The sequence below is a fragment of the Pseudophryne corroboree genome, chromosome 10 (assembly GCF_028390025.1).
Source record: "Pseudophryne corroboree isolate aPseCor3 chromosome 10, aPseCor3.hap2, whole genome shotgun sequence".
Classification (NCBI taxonomy): domain Eukaryota; kingdom Metazoa; phylum Chordata; class Amphibia; order Anura; family Myobatrachidae; genus Pseudophryne; species Pseudophryne corroboree.
The window spans coordinates 66,567,399-66,587,358 of NC_086453.1; the positions used below are offsets into that span (position 1 = coordinate 66,567,399).

General features: G+C 46.3%; 2 protein-coding genes across 3 annotated transcripts in view; one reads left to right on the forward strand and one right to left on the reverse strand.

The window, feature by feature from the left end:
• LOC134966036 (uncharacterized) overlaps nucleotides 1–3,345 on the forward strand; it is a 66,862-nt gene extending 63,517 nt beyond the window's left edge. For both annotated transcript variants that reach the window (XM_063942496.1, XM_063942495.1), the window contains exon 8: nucleotides 427–3,345. The gene's annotated coding sequence lies outside the window, so the exon portion shown is untranslated. The remainder of the gene's footprint in view (nucleotides 1–426) is intronic.
• A 407-nt stretch (nucleotides 3,346–3,752) lies between these two features.
• CADM4 (cell adhesion molecule 4) overlaps nucleotides 3,753–19,960 on the reverse strand; it is a 429,923-nt gene continuing 413,715 nt past the window's right edge. Inside the window, exons 7-9 of the mRNA XM_063942494.1 lie at nucleotides 12,940–13,112; nucleotides 11,938–12,066; nucleotides 3,753–9,795 (exon numbers count right to left, since the gene is read on the reverse strand). Of these exons, the coding sequence (XP_063798564.1) occupies nucleotides 9,686–9,795; nucleotides 11,938–12,066; nucleotides 12,940–13,112 (412 nt within the window). The 3' untranslated portion in view covers nucleotides 3,753–9,685. The remainder of the gene's footprint in view (nucleotides 9,796–11,937; nucleotides 12,067–12,939; nucleotides 13,113–19,960) is intronic.

Sequence of the window (19,960 nt, forward strand, 5' to 3'; positions counted from 1 at the left end):
CCTGCCGCCCCCGGCTCCAGCCGCAGCATGCTGTGGTCGGGCCGGATGACAGGACGGCGGGATTTCAGTGAGAACACACACATTGAAAGACGCACTGTGTTCCATTGAATTCCCGTGTGTCACTGGCCGGATCCTGTTCTATGGGATTCCGCAGAACAGGATCCGTGTGCACACAGATCCTCCCTCCCGGCTAAGCTAGGGGACCCGCTTGGCCGCTATGTGTGGCCCCAGCCTATGAGGGAATACGTTTTTAGCTGTTGACCTTTGGAACAGGAAGTCATGATAACTGTGAGCAGAGAAAATAAGGGTTATTTGAGTTTTTACAAATAATTGTCAAATTGCAGCCTCAGGCCATGATCTCCTATCAGGCTGGGTGAGGCCAGTGTATGACACTTTTCGCTAATTGTTCCGTCTGTCTCCTTCCAGGACCGCCTGGGACATGTCGTCTTCCCTGCTTCAACTTCACAGCGTGTTCCCAACCAAATAAAGCCTACTGCTTTCCTCTATGTGCCTCGTCTGAATCCGGTGGAGGGAATTCAAGGGACGGAAAAGAGAAATATGTTTGTGTGATGTTATTAATCGATTCAGGGTTTAAAAAAAAAAAAAAAATCTTACTGTAGTACATGGTGATTTAAGACTTTAATCAAACTTCTTTTATGGCAAACCTGATCGCTGTGACACTGCTTACTCTGCAATGCCTACTTCAAAGACCAGCAATTAGCCCGGCAACTTGGGGTACCAAAGATTTCAGACTTGTTTCTTGTGCTGTAGTTGGTAATTGGATTACTACAGATTTCTGTAGTTGGGTTCTGCAAGCTGGCTTCCTCCTGTCTCCATGGAAGAATTGCACCCTTTGTCCCTCTAATCTGTCAGCATTCAATGAGGTTTAGAACAACTTGGCCCTAGTCCTTCTAAGAGCAGATGATGGATCTGAATTGCTTGGCCCAAGTACAAAGCTTTGCTCCTGTGATATACTGTATTTGTGCCATGTTCCGGGTTATAGTTATCACAAATCTAAAGCCAAGTATTACTGTCTTACGCATTTAGCGCACAAAAATAGCACCCCAGCATCCGATAACGGACAGGACCTGTAGCTACTCCCATATCCGGATGTGGTTCATTGGGTCGACAACTATTGGTCAACAGCGACTAGGTCGACACAGCCATCAGGTCGACATGGATAAAGTTTTTTAATATATTTTTTGTGTCATTTTCTTTGTAAATGACCGAGAACCCCAATTAGTGCACCGAGTCCCATCGCGTGGCTCACTTCGCTCGCCATGCTTCGGGCGGCGGTCAGGTGGCCGACGCCGGTATCTTAACAGCTGGAATACCGGTGGCGAGCGCTGTGGTCGCCATGTTTCGGGCCCAGTGGAGACCTTTGGTAGCCACAGGGTTATATTTTTCCGCCTCGTGTGGTGGAGTGGACCACCACCCGAGTGTGTATTCTGGGCGGTGGTCGGTATTGCAACCGCCGTTGTTTCACCAGGTTTCAGGATTCCCGAGTCGGAATTCTGACCGCCGGGACCCTGGTAGCTGGCAACTTGAATGCCTTCCAGCCCACATTGCAACTGATAGGGTTGTTGGCCGCAGTCACATTAATGTACGTAGACTTTCCATACCAAAGTACTTTCTACAAGCTGTACCAACGCTAGAAGACCCAGGGCCTGATGCAGTACATGTCCTGCGCTGTCGGAGGCACTGCGGCTGCAGACGGCAAGAGATTGACAGTCGGCAGCCATTTGGGGATGGAGATGGAAGCTGTTTCCCAAAACGCAGACACGTCTCCTCTGTTTTATTGAAGTGCCGAGACTAGGATCTCCGTCGGAAGCCTGCGATCTCCTGGTCTCTTGGTGGGAGCTGCGGCGGCCAGCTTGTGTGACCCCAAGGATCACTCAGCACAGGATCACACATGCATGCAGGAGGCAGACGCAGCGGCGCCCTCTCCATCCACATCTGAAACAGGCCCTTTGTGCATAAACAACCTTTCAAATGTTAGTGCATGGAACGAATACTGGCAGCCGAGCTGTTCTCCCTTGCCTGTCAAAGCAAGAAACCAGAGGAGTTGGTTTCTTGTGACCGGTGGTTGGGAGACCGCTGGTCACCATACCGACGCCGGGATCCTGGCTGTCAGATGGCCTGCGAGAGGGACAAGCACAACGAAGCCCCTGGCAGGCTCGCTGCGCTCACAACGGTATGGATCACGTGGCTGTTGTTGAACTACAAGTCTCTGCATGCCCTGCCTGGGGAGCTTTCAGAAACCACTGTATGGTGACAGGTTTGTAGAGCGTGGAATCTAGACACATCCCCACAAGTTCATAAACCGGGTAAGCTTTGCATTGCCGGCGCTTAGCAATGTGTGCCAAGTAATATGACTTCAGCCAGGATCTTGTAATGAATAGAGGGGTATGGGTCGTTGGGTCGACTCAAGTTAGGTCAACCATTGAAGGTCGACATGGGCATTAGGTCGACATGCACTAGGTCGACTGGTGAAAAGGTCAACATGAGTTTTTAGATTTTTTTTGGTGGTGTTTTCTTCGTAAAGTGATGGGGAACCCCAGTTAGTGCACCGTGTCCGCTCGACATGCTTCGGGCAAGGTGCCTCGCTCCGCTACGCTCGGCATAGGTTACCGTTCCCAATCGTAGTCCACGTGGATCGTCAAGAAGGAAAAATCCAAAAAATGAAAAGGAAAAAAAAGTGAAAAACTCATCTCGACCTTTTGACCTATTGGCCATGTCGACCTTATTACCTTCGACCTCAGCTGTGTCGACCTAACGATCGTATCCAGATTAGAGAATATTAAAGACCAGTCCTAGCTTTTGGATGGTAATAAAAGTGGATGATGACGGGATAACCGCACACTTCCCTATCATATATGTAAGAATGTGGTCTATCAGTTCATTAGGAGATAGTGACATCACTCAAGCGGGAAGTTTACCCACAGTGATGTCACAAAGTCCTAGTGCACTTTTGAACTGCATTTCCCCTAAATATTGGTTCAGACCTCAGAATAGGGTGTGTGTGTGTGTTGGTGTGTGCGTGTTTGTGTGAGGAGCGTTTATAAATATTTGGCAACGTATCGCACTAGTTGACATATGAAACAGATAATGATGGAAGTTTGGGGGGGAGGGGGGGGGTGTAGTTGTTTTATTTGAATATTTTCTTCCTGTTTTCTTTTCTGCGCTTGGATGTCCAATCCCTGCAGCGTTTCAAAAGCCATACTGAATATTACAGCACATTAATGCACATTTTTATATGACTCGATGTTGTGTATGAATCACTGTTCTAGATTTACCTGTGTTAAGTTTTTCTTGTACTAATAAAGTTCGACATTGGACACCTGACACTTGCGGGTTTTTTTTTTGGAAGAAGCAATCACCGCAGAGCTGGGAAAAGACGTGCACAAGGACAGTGGGAAGAAAGTATTGGTACTGACAGAATAATGGTCCGATACAAAAGTGTACTTAGAATAAAGGATATCAATGTGACGTTATGCATTATACAAGTCCTCACAACTGCAGTGTATGACTTAAACGTACTGTTCAGCTATGAGGACCGGTAAAGCTGCTGTTCTCACATGTTGGGAAAGTTCCACCACTGATTCCGGTGCACCGATCACTGGAACCACAGCACATTGCCAGCTGTGAGGACAGTATAGATTCCAGGATGCCCTAAACCATTCTGGAATTTGTGGTTCATTTATTTATCTCATTCATTCTCCGGGTTTTAATAAAACACCACACAAGTCAAATAACTAAACATGAACTTTATTATTATTATTTTTTTTTCGGTTTTCATATTAGTTTGTTTTAATCTGTCCGCTCTTTTCAACTGTTGTGTTTTTCTTTTTTTTTTCTTTTTGGTACATTGTGTACAAAATTGGTGCTCCGGACAGGCTGTGAGATGACAGAAAAATGGACCAGGGAGTGAAGGAGAGAGGAAAGAGGGGGCATGAAGGGGTAAAAAAAATATACAAAGCCCCCTCAACTTCACCATCCCCCACGCAACAAATACTAGGAATATCCCCCTCTGCCTCTCTCTCTCCATCATCATGATCAGTGTCCACATTTCCCAAACAGTAAAGCAACTTGTATTTTAGTACCAGAGAGACCATATACATTTAAAATAAATGAGACTGTACACAGTTTTCAGCTCAGGCGATAAAAAGACGAACAGAAAAGTCTCTCTGGTTTTCCCGCCAAAAGTTGCAGCTTTTCCCACTTCTTTTTTATTTTTCTCTAGATCTGTGGAACGGGGCATTGTGCTGTTTAAAATATATGGCTTTCAGGCCGGATATTTGAAGCAATTAGCCCTTTTGCTGAGAGAGAGGGGGTGGTTCTACAGACAGCAGAAGAGCTAAAGCAATACATAAAAATAAAAAGATGGCACAATACACGTTAAGTGGGTGAGTGCGTCCATTTCTCTTGTCATGGCAGCGCCCTCTGCTCCTGCCTCCAGAATTGACTTTTGATGCTATAAGTTTTTATTTACATATATATATTTATATATTAATTTCCCCCTAGGTTCATGGCTTTTTAAAGGTTTTACAGTTAACGATAAACAACAAGAGAGACAATTGGGTGTAATAATAATAATAATAATAATTAAAAAACAAAACAAAACCAAAAAAACTCAAACGAACCAGAAAAATAACACGGCACAAAGAAAAAAAAAGAAACACATTCACCCCGCCCCCAATGGAAAAATACAGACAATATACACACAGCCCCGTCAATAATGGCTTCCTGTCAAACAGGAAGCAGTGTTACAAAGCAGGTCATTGGCTCCCAACTGTCTCATAAATATCATGAATTATATAGAAGGAGTGAGATCGAATTCTGTTTCCGTTTGTTGGACATAACCCTGCACTGTATCCCATCACTAAAACAATTCTTCTTGACTTTACAATATATTTCTATAACATTTGTTTGGGATAAAGTAAATGTGTGGGGCTTCTATAAATGGAACACTTGATTTGGGTCAGAAATTAAATTTGACGGATGTAATCTGACCAGTACACTCATGCCCTGTGTGGAATATAGCCTCCGTTTCATGACGCCGAGACTGTACAACGCAACGTTTGTCTCCAGATGCTTTCATCATTATCCCCAAGACGTTTAAATATTGGAATTACAGTATAAAATAAGTTGGATTGCAGCGTATAGCAGCCAATATAAAATCGGCTTTGATTAATTTACTAACAGTGGGAAATGTCTGACTTATTTCTATATAAGAATATAGCGGTAATATTACCATTTTAATAAAGTCGCCTCTAGTGGCTGCGACATCAAAATAAGTGCCTCCTGGTCCTTGTGCCTCGTTGACGAGGCGAGCTCGTAGTGAACTAAGATGGCTGCCTACAGCCTTTGAGACTTAATTGAAGCTAAAATAGAAAAAAAAAAAACTACCATCCTTGGTATATAATTTATGACTAAACATGATCGAGTCACATTATTATGACCACAAGCTAGGTGCAGTGACCTTTCTGATTACTTCGGAGCCTAAGGGTCCGCTGAACTGCTGTTTTAGATACACGTCTGGTAGCCCCCAGGTTCATTTTGATGGTGAGCTGCTCCACTGTAGTGTGTCAGTCGGCCCTCACGCACTTTCGTAGCCGACGTTCACCTCATATCAATGCCGCGCAGTGCTCCGCAGTTTCCACGTCTGTTATTCGCAATGGTGCCATTCGTCCAGTCACAATACACCGCAAACAGTTCACAAACTGCACTGTGTCAGAAATACTGCCACCCTTGGCCCAAAAGCCGATAATCATCCCTTTTTGCAACTCTGGTAAATCGCCCCTTTTACCCATGACAGGAACGAGTAATATGTGTGCAGACGGCCTATCGCACACCTTATATACCCACCAAGCCAGCGCACGACACGTGACGCACTTCATGGATGTCAAATGTAGTAGGTGGTCATAATACTGTGACTAGACCGTGTATCATCCCAGCCCTATTTTGCCCCATGGCTGCAATTAGGGCTGTGGGAGATGGGCAGATACATGGGGTCCAAATATGAAGGGGGTGCATTTGAGGTAATTTGAGGCTTTGGCTCTCTAGTCACAATGATTTTTCCCTCAATGTAACATCTCACCTTAAGGAAGGCCAGTCAGATTTAAAGAAAAAGAATACTGTATAGTGGGAAGCAACTGTGGAACTACAAGCTCTAGCATGTTACACTAGTCAAAGGTTAATTGCTTGAGCCTGCTAAAAAAAAAAAAAATTCTATCTTGTTCTAGCAATTCACAGAAAATAATATGAAATATTATTCTACACCTGATCTACCAGCATTTTTTCTTATTATAATTTGTACTAAATATATTAAAAAATAATAGCTATAAAAATGAACAAGGTCAATGGGCCGGATGTAACGGCGTCCCAAGTTCGGCAGCCGTGGGGGATGCCGGCCGTATTCGGACATTTATTTTTTAAAGGGGCAATCAGCTGGTATCCTGCACGGCCCTGAACTTGGGCATCATTACATCCGGGCCATAAAGAGGTTTTAATACAATTTTTTTTCTCTATTTTTGCATCACAAAGTCTCCAGTTTTGTGGCACAGCCACATACCCTACACCAAAGCTGCTAAGATGAATTCATAAAGCAATAGTCATGAAATAGGGAATTAAACTACATGACCAGGTGGCCATTTTGAAGCACTTTTACAAATGGGAGCAAACAAAATTCTACAGTACTGCCATTTTCACAGCTAGCTCCTATTTCGTGCCTGCTGTCCTTCCTCACGGAACTAGGGTCAAGACCCCTCCCTTTATTACAGAAGCCAAGCATTGTGTAAAGTACAGGTTTTTTTGGAATTACAGCAGTCACTTCATTTTCCTCCTCCCATTATGAGATATTATGAGATATCAATATTTAGCGCTGTAATTATAATTAAAAATTATTATAAATAATTGTAAATGCGCCATGGATAGGGAAATTATTTATTGGGGTAGATCATGAGCCCTTGGGGTTCTCTCATTAGCTAAAACAGCCCATCGCTTCTGAATATCGGAGTCTGTTGCCTGACATGTTGGACCCTTTAAATTTGTTATTTTAAAAGGGGATACGGTCGTTAGGTCGACACAGCTTAGGTTGATAGTCATTAGGTCGACATATATAAGGTCGACAAGAGTTTCAAATTTTTTTTCTTTTTTGGACTTTTTCATACTTGACGATCCACGTGGACTACAATTGGGAACGGTGCCCGAAGCATGGCGAACGAACACGGTGCACTAATTGGGGTTCCCCGTCACTTTACAAAGAAAACGACACAAAAAAAAAAGTCCAAAAACCAATGTCGACCTTTTGACCTGTCGACCTAGTACATGTCGACCTAATGACCATGTCAACCTATTGCCCCTGTCGACCTTCCATGGTCGACCTAATTTGAGTCGGCCCAACGACCCATACCCTTTAAAAGACCATTTATGCGTCACCATTGTGCAAATAAGCCACTCCTATTCAGGACAACAGCCTTCTGGGAAAGCCATTTCCCAAGAATCTGTTCTTTCGAGTCTTCTTCCTACAAAGTAGCTTCAAAACAACCCTGTCTCTCTCCATTGCTTCATCAATGCTGCATAACCATTTAAATGAGTTGCCTGATACATGTTGGGCCCTTTAAATTTATGATGTCATTCTAACACACCATTTATGCGTCACCATTATGCAAATAAGCCACTCCTATTCAGGACAACAGACTTCAGGGAAAGCCATTTCCCAGGAAACTGTTCTTTCAAGTCTTCTTTTCCTAGCTCTTCCCATTGCTTCAGCAATGCTCCGTCACCATTTAAATGAGTTGCCCGATACAGCTATTTACAGACATAATTTGCTGATTTCCACAAAGGATACCCAAGTCAGCCTCATCCTGATTGTAAACTCTTCAGCTGCCACTACAATATGAACAAAGCTATGTCACTGGTGTTATTTAATATTCTGATTTATCTCATTGTTGGCAAGAAGAAAAAAAATGGCTGCATGGGGGTGAGCTACCTCACCTGCATGGGGGGCACTACAGTGTGTTTAACAAATTTGTGGCGCTGGGACTATTTACACTGCTGGGACTATTTTTTAATACAGCATATCTTATTGACAAGTTCAGTTGGCCAGAAGGCACCCATACACCTTACTCCAGCCCTGGATGAACGTGATGTTCACACATAGTCCTCCTCAAATGTGCATGTGCTTTTGCCTGATCCTGTAATATATTTCCTCATGGAACGTGACATGTACGACACAATGGCTCTGTTCTCAACTACCGGACAAAGGGGTTACCAAAGCAAACAGGACAGGGGCTCTCTCGCTTCTGACACAGCGCAAGAAAAACCGGTAAAAGAAAACGCTGCAGCTTTGGATGAGACAGCAGAAGTGGTTCTGCACAGTGCTCCCATATAATTACTGTAACGCGCTCCTCCGGCACCATCATGGCGGTGTCACCTAGATTCCGCCGCAACGGCAAGATTGCTACCGTAAGCAGCTGATTGCTGCAGTTATTTTGACAGAAGTGATGCAATTAGTGTCTAAAAGTAGATGGCAACTAATTAGCGTAACCAATTAATGTATAATGCATGTTTTAAAAGTTGCAGACAAATACTTGTGCACGTTGATTGTGAAAAGTTCCCTACGTGGGGCAGGAGTGTTTTCAGCAAACATAAGTGGCTAGTAACTGGTTTCCTCGCAGTGCTTATAATGCCTCAATCAGTTCCTCGAATTACTCTCGTTCTCCCTTTTAAACCTGTGACTTATGGCTTCATTCCGTCTCCCCGCAGCACTCCCCTCCTCACTGGAGACTCTGAGCCGTGCTGATTTCTGCCTAATTAAGGTGATTAAACAAACGTCACGCTCTTAATACTCAGCCTGTGCTGGCACAAATCTCTGAGCGTTCGTCCTGCCCAGCTCACTTTTCATCCAAGCTATTACCAGGAGTACTGCTCTATAACCATAGCCCTTCCTGGGAACTGTATCGTCCTAGAGGTGCCAGGCTTTCGCCTTTGCAAATGAGAGGGAAGGGCTCCCAGGCCTGGCATTGCCAGCTGTACATCAATAACCGTACTAGGCCCTGTGTCGTAAGATGCAACAGACTCTGTATTCCTTAGCGACAGAATCTCGCCTCCTGCCACCCTTGCTACAGGTTTAGAGACTACGGGTGACGTCCTACAATGGTTGATGGGTTGAGATATAGGTATATTCACGCAAAGGTCTCCCCCAGAGCTATGCATCATGGTCACCTCTCATTTCACCCTTAAGTGCACAAATGCTCTGCTGCGAGCGTCCAACCACAAATATACCGTTTTTTGTTCTTTTTTTTCCGTCCATTAAAGAAGATTCAGAGATCCATAAATACCCTGAACAGAACGGATGTCAAATCATAATCGTTGCCCGCTACTTGTCTCACATCCCCCACGGTCAGTTAAGCAAGTTCTAAAGCCAGATCACTGCCCCGCCCCCTGCGCCGCAAAGGGTTCAGCAACTGCCACGATTGCTGATACTCTTGCAACAGAGAAGCGAGTACGTTTTCCCCCTCTATCAACTCTATACACCTTCTCACTACCCCACTTCCTCAACTCCTCCCATTGCCCACCCGCAAAAGGTAAAGAAAAAGAAAATAAAATGTAAAAAAAAAAATCAGGTTATTAATACTGTGTTGGGATTTTTTTTTCTTCTTCCTCCATGTGTCTTTTTTTTTTAAATAAAAAATTCCTCCTTCCGCTTGTGGTTCTCGCCTCCGTTTAGAAAAGCCTCCCTAGCTTCTCCGTGTTCATCCAAGCCGCTGGCTTCGTGAGTCAGGTAGGAACCTACAAGAGAGAGTCACAAACATCAAATACAGCACGGGCTCGGATACGCGCAGCCACATGACTAGAGGCGTACATAGGACGATAGTGCCAGTCACTGTCAATAGCCCCAAGCGACACTGATGTAAATCCAGCACCTGTCAAGTCAGATCATTGATCTGTGCACAAAGGAACGGAAAAAAAGGAAATATAACTGGAATGAATTTCATGCCTGGTAGAGGAAGTGGTCTTACCTTGATCATCCAGTGTGAAGCCCGGGGGGCATGGCTTAGTCTCCACAGCAGAAGAAGGCAACCTGTGCCCTGCTGCTGTTGAACCATTACCCCAACATGGCCATACCGGCCTCACTTCTGCTGTATAGGTATTTATAGGAGGGTATAATGGCCAGCCACACACATTGCCACTTATTACAGTAAGCAATCACTGCTCTATGGGAGTGCAAGGGCAAATGAGTGAAGATACATGACCTAGAGAGCCATCACATCCGTACCAGGGACAAGAATGGAACAGCCCCTTAAGTATGCTTCATTTTTTTTTTAATGGTAGAGGATAGATTTAATGTATGAGGCGATCCTCATCTGCAGGTCTGGCTCCATTACCAAAAAAACGCTTAAGCCAGTGCCATCGCTATTCTCTAAATATCTCCTGGATGTCCCACTGTTTCCTGTTACCCAACATGGCCAAGAGAGACCTCATTGCTTATTCCTCCTCCTCTCCCCCTCTCTTCTGTCACACCCAAGTCTGCTGCCTCTGTGTCATCCTCAACTCCGCGCTCTCCTTCACTCCCCACATTCAGCCATCTCTCAATCCTGCAGCCTTCTTGTCCAGAATGACAACAGAATCCAGCCCTTCCTTAATACTGATGCCACCAAAACGCTAATCCATGCACTCATCATTTCCCGCTAAGATTGCTGTAACCTCCTCCTCCCTGGCCTAATTATCTCCTATCTCTCCCTACTTGGATCTATTCTTAACACTGTCATTTGTTTCATTTTCTTCCCTCGTTGTACAGCTCCTGCCTCCCCCTCTGCAAAATGCTTCACTTGCTCCTTATCTCACTCAGAATCCAGTTCAAACTCCTCCCTCTCACTTCCAAAGCCTTAAACCATTTGGCCCCTTCCTACATCCCCAACCTCATCTCTGTCCACACTATCTCCTTCCCTCTCCACACCTCCTCTGACCAACGCCTCTCCTCCACCTTAATCATCTCCTTTCATGTTCACCTCAAACATTTTGCTAGAGTCCCAACTGTCCCCAGTTTTAACCCCTTCGGTGGTATGCACGGAAATCTTCCAGGCTAGCCCGGAAGATTTCCGTGCATACTACCTGCTGAGTCCCTGGGGACAGTCGTGCAGCGTGCACGGCGCCCGGGAATCAGCATACACCATTATGGAGTTTAGCCCGCCCCCTGGACTCCTATTGGCTGGGGGGTAGGAGTAGCTGTAAAATGGCCTTTGCTGATTTCCGGGAGCCGACGGCGGGCAGGAATCAGTGCTGGGACTGGCCATCCCTGTGGGCGATCGCCAGGTGAATACCTCGCCCTGCCCCATCCCTCGCTCCCTCTGCACCTTCCCCCCCACTCCCACTTCAATTTAAAAACATCCCCCCAGGGGTTTTTCATTCATTCGTACCAACCCTCGTCAAATTCTCCAACACTCCACCAAGTATCTTCCTTCGTTACCCTCCAACTGTTCTTCCCTATCCCTTAGTATGTGAGCTCTTACAGGCAGGGCTCTCCTCCCTCTCCTTCCCTAGCACTATCCAAATCACCAATGCCCCGCCCCCTTCTCCTCTTCAGCAAATATGACTGTCTGCTCGCCCCTACTGAGGGGTACAGGATCACAGAGTACTGAACAGATTCCCACCTGCGTCTCCTGTCAGTTTCAGCGAGTTGCCCAACCCATGCCTCAGATACCTACAAAGCCTGTGGTGTGATATTAATGTTTGGTACTTGTGCTAGGGTAGGCCATTGTGTATCGTATTAATACCGGTCTACTGTGAAATGTTTTGTGTTTACCCTGTGTGGCACTGCGCATACTTTGTGGCGCCTTATAAATAATAATAGTTAATACTGATAAATATAATGATACATTGCTCAGAAGCGGCCTGACTACTAGCCACATCCACTCCACTGACTCCTCTTACCTTTTTGCCGCACGGAGCACCAGACCATGACAATGAGGACACAGATAACGAGGAAGACCAGAAGCGCCAATATCCCACCTATGATCGCATAGGGAACCTGAGTCTGAGCCTCAATAATCGCTCCAGGATCTGAGGGAGTTATAGAAAACCTCAAATAATCTGTACAGCCTGAAAATAACAGTATACAGTAGTCTGCATCTGTTAGCCATGTCAGTATTTGACCATGTTATGTAATAACCCATAACCACAAAAACTGGGATATTCTACATACAGCTTTTCTAACCAAGCACCGAACACACAGGGAAGATTGGGCTATGGCCAAACATGTAAATGTCATAACATAACATGGAGGATTAACAGGTATAAGGTATAGTAGAGTAAACTTGCACAACAGAGAGATAACTTAAGACACAGCGCCACCTACTGTCTTGCCAGTATAGTTTCCATGGAATAACCAGCCTGCAGCTGTTGCTACACTCCAACAGAGATCTGCATTAAGTAACTTTTTTATTACTCAGGAGAGTCAGTTGGAAACATCTGGTGCTGTACGGCTATTTCACAACCTAAACCCACCGGAACAAATATGTTCTGTAGATGGTGTCATTCTTAATTATGGAAGACACCTTTTGGAATTGCTTCCATGAGCCGTATTCAATTGAATGCAGTAATTTGCAGGGAAAAGGGTGGTAGCTTTAGGCTTTAACGCCCAGGGCTATAAAATTACCATTTCAACTTTGGGGCCCATTTACCAATGTTTTCGCTATTTAAAACTTGTTGCATATGATAAATGGTGCTCCAGCCAATCAGCTCCTAACTGTCGTTTTTCAAACACATGACAGGAGCTGATTGGCTGGAGCCCCAATTATCATATGCAACAAGTTTTAAATAGCTAAAACTCATTGATAAATGGTCCATAATGAAGCCTAGCAACACTCACATTCTGCTGTGCCCCACCACCCCACCACCCGCACTCATTCCACTGGTACTCTGTCCCCTACTCACCATACACCACCAGCACGTACTGGTCGGAGGAGCGACCGTGCTTGTTGGAGACCTGGCAGCTGTAGGTGCCGTTGTCCTGGAGGCTGAGTGAGGGGAAGTTCAGTAGATCACCCTGGATCTGTGTCCGCTCTGGTAAGGAGTCATTAAGGCGGCTCCAGATGATCTCAGACGGCCTGACAGGACGGGAATAAAGGTATTGTCAGTATGCAGCAGTATACAGTATTGCAGATTATACAGATATCATCTATCTGGGCTGTCATTGCCTTACAGTAAACCATTTACCCCATAGTATTGTATACTGTCCAACCAGGAAAAAGAACTATGCTGGGAGTTGTAGTTCACTTTAGCTGTGGATTCATAGGTTGGATAAACCCAACCTGTAGTTCCAGTTTAGCGTAACTTTAATGCAGGGGTTGATGCAGAGCTGTACATGACGCTGGTTTTTGCATGGCACCGTGCGTGAATTCACATTGCGCCTACAGTAGTCAGAAAGGGACCCATTTATCATTGAATACTTGCAGCTTATTCCATTTTCGGGGGGTAACCGCAAATACACTGCTCAAAAAAATAAAGGGAACACAAAAATAACACATCCTAGATCTGAATGAATGAAATATTCTTATTAAATACTTTGTTCTTTACATAGTTGAATGTGCTGACAACAAAATCACACAAAAATTATCAATGGAAATCAAATTTATTAGCCCATGGAGGTCTGGATTTGGAGTCACACTCAAAATTAAAGTGGAAAAACACACTACAGGCTGATCCAACTTTGATGTAATGTCCTTAAAACAAGTCAAAATGAGGCTCAGTAGTGTCTGTGGCCTCCTCGTGCCTGTATGACCTCCCTACAACGCCTGGGCATGCTCCTGATGAAGTGGCGGATGGTCTCCTGAGGGATCTCCTCCCAGACCTGGACTAAAGCATCCGCCAACTCCTGGACAGTCTGTGGTGCAACGTGGCATTGGTGGATGGAGCGAGACATGATGTCCCAGATGTGCTCAATTGGATTCAGGTCTGGGGAACGGGCGGGCCAGTCCATAGCATCAATGCCTTCGTCTTGCAGGAACTGCTGACACACTCCAGCCACATGAGGTCTAGCATTGTCTTGCATTAGGAGGAACTCAGGGCCAACCGCACCAGCATATGGTCTCACAAGGGGTCTGAGGATCTCATCTCGGTACCTAATGACAGTCAGGCTACCTCTGGCGAGCACATGGAGGGCTGTGCGGCCCCCCAAAGAAATGCCACCCCACACCATTACTGAACCACTGCCAAACCGGTCATGCTGGAGGATGTTGCAGGCAGCAGAACGTTCTCCTTGGCGTCTCCAGACTCTGTCACGTCTGTCACATGTGCTCAGTGAGAACCTGCTTTCATCTGTGAAGAGCACAGGGCGCCAGTGGCGAATTTGCCAATCTTGGTGTTCTCTGGCAAATGCCAAACGTCCTGCACGGTTGGGCTGTAAGCACAACCCCCACCTGTGGGCGTCGGGCCCTTATACCACCCTCATGGAGTCTGTTTCTGATCGTTTAAGTAGACACATGCACATTTGTAGCTTGCTGGAGGTCATTTTGCAGGGCTCTGGCAGTGCTCCTCCTGTTCCTCCTTTCACAAAGGCGGAGGTAGCGGTCCTGCTGCTGGGTTGTTGCCCTCCTACGGCCTCCTCCATGTCTCCTGATGTACTGGCCTGTCTCCTGGTAGCGCCTGAATGCTCTGGACACTACGCTGACAGACACAGCAAACCTTCTTGCCACAGCTCGCATTGATGTGCCATCCTGGATGAGCTGCACTACCTGAGCCACTTGTGTGGGTTGTAGGGAGGTCATACAGGCACGTGGAGGCCACACACACTACTGAGCCTCCTTTTGACTTGTTTTAAGGACATTACATCAAAGTTGGATCAGCCTGTAGTGTGTTTTTCCACTTTAATTTTGAGGGTGACTCCAAATCCAGACCTCCATGGGTTAATAAATCTGATTTCCATTGATAATTTTTGTGTGATTTTGCTGTCAGCACATTCAACTATGTAAAGAACAAAGTATTTAATAAGAATATTTCATTCATTCAGATCTAGGATGTGTTATTTTAGTGTTCCCTTTATTTTTTTGAGCAGTGTATTTAATATCCCCCGAATGTATGACAGATGGGCCGCAGCAGACATCTCTGATACCTGCTGCAATCCCTCCATTCCCACCTGCAGCACCATCCCTCGTTCCACGGGGGATTCAATGCTGCCAGACTTCGCAAGTTCAGAGATGCTAGCCTGCACATCGCAAATTTAGCCAGGAGAGGGTTCCCCCGGATCCCTCCCCAGCAATGGCCACTGCGCAAGCTTGGTCAGCCCCGGCACCACACTGAGCACAACGCAGGGACTGGCTTCTGTCGGAGCCCCTGTCCCCGCAGATATAGGGCCTAATTCAGACCTGATCGCAGCAGCAAAATAGTTCTCTAATGGGCAAGACCATGGGGGTAATTCTGAGTTGATTGCAGCAGGAATTTTGTTAGCAGTTGGGCAAAACCATGTGCACTGCAGGGGAGGCAGATATAACATGTGCAGAGAGAGTTAGATTTGGGTGTGGTGTGTTCAATCTGCAATCTTAATTGCAGTGTAAAAATAAAGCAGCCAGTATTTACCCTGCACAGAAACAATATAACCCACCCAAATCTAACTCTCTCTGCACATGTTATATCTGCCTCCCCTGCAGTGCACATGGTTTTGCCCAACTGCTAACAAAAATAAGAATTTACTTACCGATAATTCTATTTCTCGGAGTCCGTAGTGGATGCTGGGGTTCCTGAAAGGACCATGGGGAATAGCGGCTCCGCAGGAGACAGGGCACAAAAAGTAAAGCTTTACGATCAGGTGGTGTGTACTGGCTCCTCCCCCTATGACCCTCCTCCAAGCCTCAGTTAGGATACTGTGCCCGGACGAGCGTACACAATAAGGAAGGATTTATGAATCCCGGGTAAGACTCATACCAGCCACACCAATCACACCGTACAACCTGTGATCTAAACCCAGTTAACAGTATGATAACAGAGGAGCCTCTGAAAGATGGCTCCCTACAACAATAACCCGATTTAGGTAACAATAACTATGTACAATTATTGCAGATAATCCGCACTTGGGATGGGCGCCCAGCATCCACTACGGACTCCGAGAAATAGAATTATCGGTAAGTAAATTCTTATTTTCTCTATCGTCCTAGTGGATGCTGGGGTTCCTGAAAGGACCATGGGGATTATACCAAAGCTCCCAAACGGGCGGGAGAGTGCGGATGACTCTGCAGCACCGAATGAGAGAACTCCAGGTCCTCCTTAGCCAGGGTATCAAATTTGTAGAATTTTACAAACGTGTTCTCCCCCGACCACGTAGCCGCTCGGCAGAGTTGTAATGCCGAGACCCCTCGGGCAGCCGCCCAAGAAGAACCCACCTTCCTTGTGGAGTGGGCTATTACCGATTTTGGCTGTGGCAGGCCTGCCACAGAATGTGCAAGCTGAATCGTACTACAAATCCAGCGAGCAATAGTCTGCTTAGACGCAGGAGCGCCCAACTTGTTGGGAGCATATAGTATAAACAGTGAGTCAGATTTCCTGACTCCAGCTGTCCTTGAAATGTATATTTTTAAAGCTCTGACAACGTCCAACAACTTGGAGTCCTCCAAGTCGCTTGTAGCCGCAGGCACTACAATAGGCTGGTTCAGATGAAATGCTGACACCACCTTAGGGAGAAAATGTGGACGAGTCCGCTGTTCTGCCCTGTCCGAATGGAAAATCAGATATGGGCTTTTGTAAGATAAAGCTGCCAGTTCTGACACTCTCCTGGCCGAAGCCAGGGCTAGTAGCATGGTCACTTTCCATGTGAGATATTTCAAATCCACATTTTTTAGTGGTTCAAACCAATGAGATTTGAGAAAGTCCAAAACAACATTGAGATCCCACGGTGCCACTGGAGGCACCACAGGGGGCTGTATATGCAGTACTCCCTTAACAAAGGTCTGGACTTCAGGAACTGAAGCCAATTCTTTCTGGAAGAAAATCGACAGGGCCGAAATTTGAACCTTAATAGATCCCAATTTGAGACCCATAGACAATCCTGATTGCAGGAAATGTAGGAATCGACCCAGTTGAAATTCCTCCGTCGGAGCACTCCGATCCTCGCACCACGCAACATATTTTCGCCAAATGCGGTGATAATGTTGCGCGGTTACTTCCTTCCTTGCTTTAATCAAGGTAGGAATGACTTCTTCCGGCATGCCTTTTTCCTTTAGGATCCGGCGTTCAACCGCCATGCCGTCAAACGCAGCCGCGGTAAGTCTTGAAACAGACAGGGACCCTGCTGAAGCAAGTCCCTTCTCAGAGGTAGAGGCCACGGATCCTCCGTGATCATCTCTTGAAGTTCCGGGTACCAAGTCCTTCTTGGCCAATCCGGAACCACTAGTATCGTTCTTACGCCTCTTTGCCGTATAATTCTCAATACTTTTGGTATGAGAGGCAGAGGAGGAAACACATACACCGACTGGTACACCCAAGGCGTTACCAGCGCGTCCACAGCTATTGCCTGCGGGTCTCTTGACCTGGCGCAATACCTGTCCAGTTTTTTGTTGAGGCGAGACGCCATCATGTCCACCATTGGTCTTTCCCAACGGGTTACAAGCATGTGGAAAACTTCTGGATGAAGTCCCCACTCTCCCGGGTGAAGGTCGTGTCTGCTGAGGAAGTCTGCTTCCCAGTTGTCCACTCCCGGGATGAACACTGCTGACAGTGCTATCACATGATTCTCTGCCCAGCGAAGAATCCTTGCAGCTTCTGCCATTGCACTCCTGCTTCTTGTGCCGCCCTGTCTGTTTACATGGGCGACTGCCGTGATGTTGTCCGACTGGATCAACACCGGTTTTCCTTGAAGCAGAGGTTCTGCCTGGCTTAGAGCATTGTAGATTGCTCTTAGTTCCAGAATGTTTATGTGAAGAGACGTTTCCAGGCTCGACCACACGCCCTGGAAGTTTCTTCCTTGTGTGACTGCTCCCCAGCCTCTCAGGCTGGCGTCCGTGGTCACCAGGATCCAATCCTGTATGCCGAATCTGCGGCCCTCCAATAGATGAGCACTCTGCAACCACCACAGAAGAGATACCCTTGTCCTTGGAGACAGGGTTATCCGCTGGTGCATCTGAAGATGCGACCCTGACCATTTGTCCAGCAGATCCCTCTGGAAAATTCTTGCGTGGAATCTGCCGAATGGAATTGCTTCGTAAGAAGCCACCATTTTTCCCAGGACTCTTGTGCATTGATGTACAGACACCTTTCCTGGTTTTAGGAGGTTCCTGACAAGTTCGGATAACTCCTTGGCTTTTTCCTCCGGGAGAAAAACCTTTTTCTGAACCGTGTCCAGAATCATCCCTAGGAACAGCAGACGTGTTGTCGGAATTAACTGGGATTTTGGAATATTCAGAATCCACCCGTGCTGCTTTAGCACTTCTTGAGACAGTGCTAATCCCATCTCTAGCTGTTCTCTGGACCTTGCCCTTATTAGGAGATCGTCCAAGTATGGGATAATTAATACGCCTTTTCTTCGAAGAAGAATCATCATCTCGGCCATTACCTTGGTAAAGACCCGAGGTGCCGTGGACAATCCAAACGGCAGCGTCTGAAACTGATAGTGACAGTTCTGTACGACGAACCTGAGGTACCCCTGGTGTGAGGGGTAAATTGGAACGTGGAGATACGCATCCTTGATGTCCAAGGATACCATAAAGTCCCCTTCTTCCAGGTTCGCTATCACTGCTCTGAGTGACTCCATCTTGAACTTGAACTTTTTTATGTACAGGTTCAAGGATTTCAGATTTAGAATAGGTCTTACCGAGCCATCCGGCTTCGGTACCACAAATAGAGTGGAATAATACCCCTTTCCTTGTTGTAAAAGAGGTACCTTGACAATCACCTGCTGAGAGTACAGCTTGTGAATGGCTTCCAAGACCGTCACCCTGTCGGAGGGGGACGTTGGTAAAGCAGACTTCAGGAAACGGCGAGGTGGATCCGTCTCTAGTTCCAACCTGTACCCCTGAGATATTATCTGCAGGATCCAGGGATCTACCTGCGAGTGAGCCCACTGCGCGCTGAAATTCTTGAGACGACCGCCCACCGCCCCCGAGTCCGCTTGAGAAGCCCCAGCGTCATGCTGAGGCTTTTGTAGAAGCGGGGGGAGGGCTTCTGTTCCTGGGAAGGAGCTGCCTGTTGCAGTCTCTTCCCCCTTCCTCTGCCTCGTGGCAGATATGAATATCCCTTTGCTCTCTTGTTTTTAAAGGAACGAAAGGGCTGCGGTTGAAAAGTCGGTGTCTTTTTCTGTTGGGGAGTGACTTGAGGTAAAAAGGTGGATTTCCCGGCTGTAGCCGTGGCCACCAAATCCGATAGACCAACACCAAATAACTCCTCCCCTTTATACGGCAAAACTTCCATATGCCGTTTTGAGTCCGCATCACCTGACCACTGTCGCGTCCATAAACTTCTTCTGGCCGAAATGGACATAGCACTTACCCGTGATGCCAGTGTGCAAATATCCCTCTGTGCATCACGCATATAAAGAAATGCATCCTTTATTTGCTCTAAAGACAGTAAAACATTGTCCCTATCCAGGGTATCAATATTTTCAATCAGGGACTCTGACCAAGCTACCCCAGCACTGCACATCCAGGCTGTCGCTATAGCTGGTCGTAGTATAACACCTGTATGTGTGTATATACTTTTTTGGATATTTTCCATCCTCCTATCTGCTGGATCTTTAAGTGCGGCCGTCTCAGGAGAGGGTAACGCCACTTGTTTTGATAAGCGTGTGAGCGCCTTGTCCACCCTAGGAGGTGTTTCCCAGCGCGCCCTAACCTCTGGCGGGAAAGGGTATAAAGCCAATAACTTCTTTGAAATTAGCAGTTTTTTATCGGGGGCAACCCACGCTTCATCACACACCTCATTTAATTCATCTGATTCAGGAAAAACTATAGGTAGTTTTTTCACACCCCACATA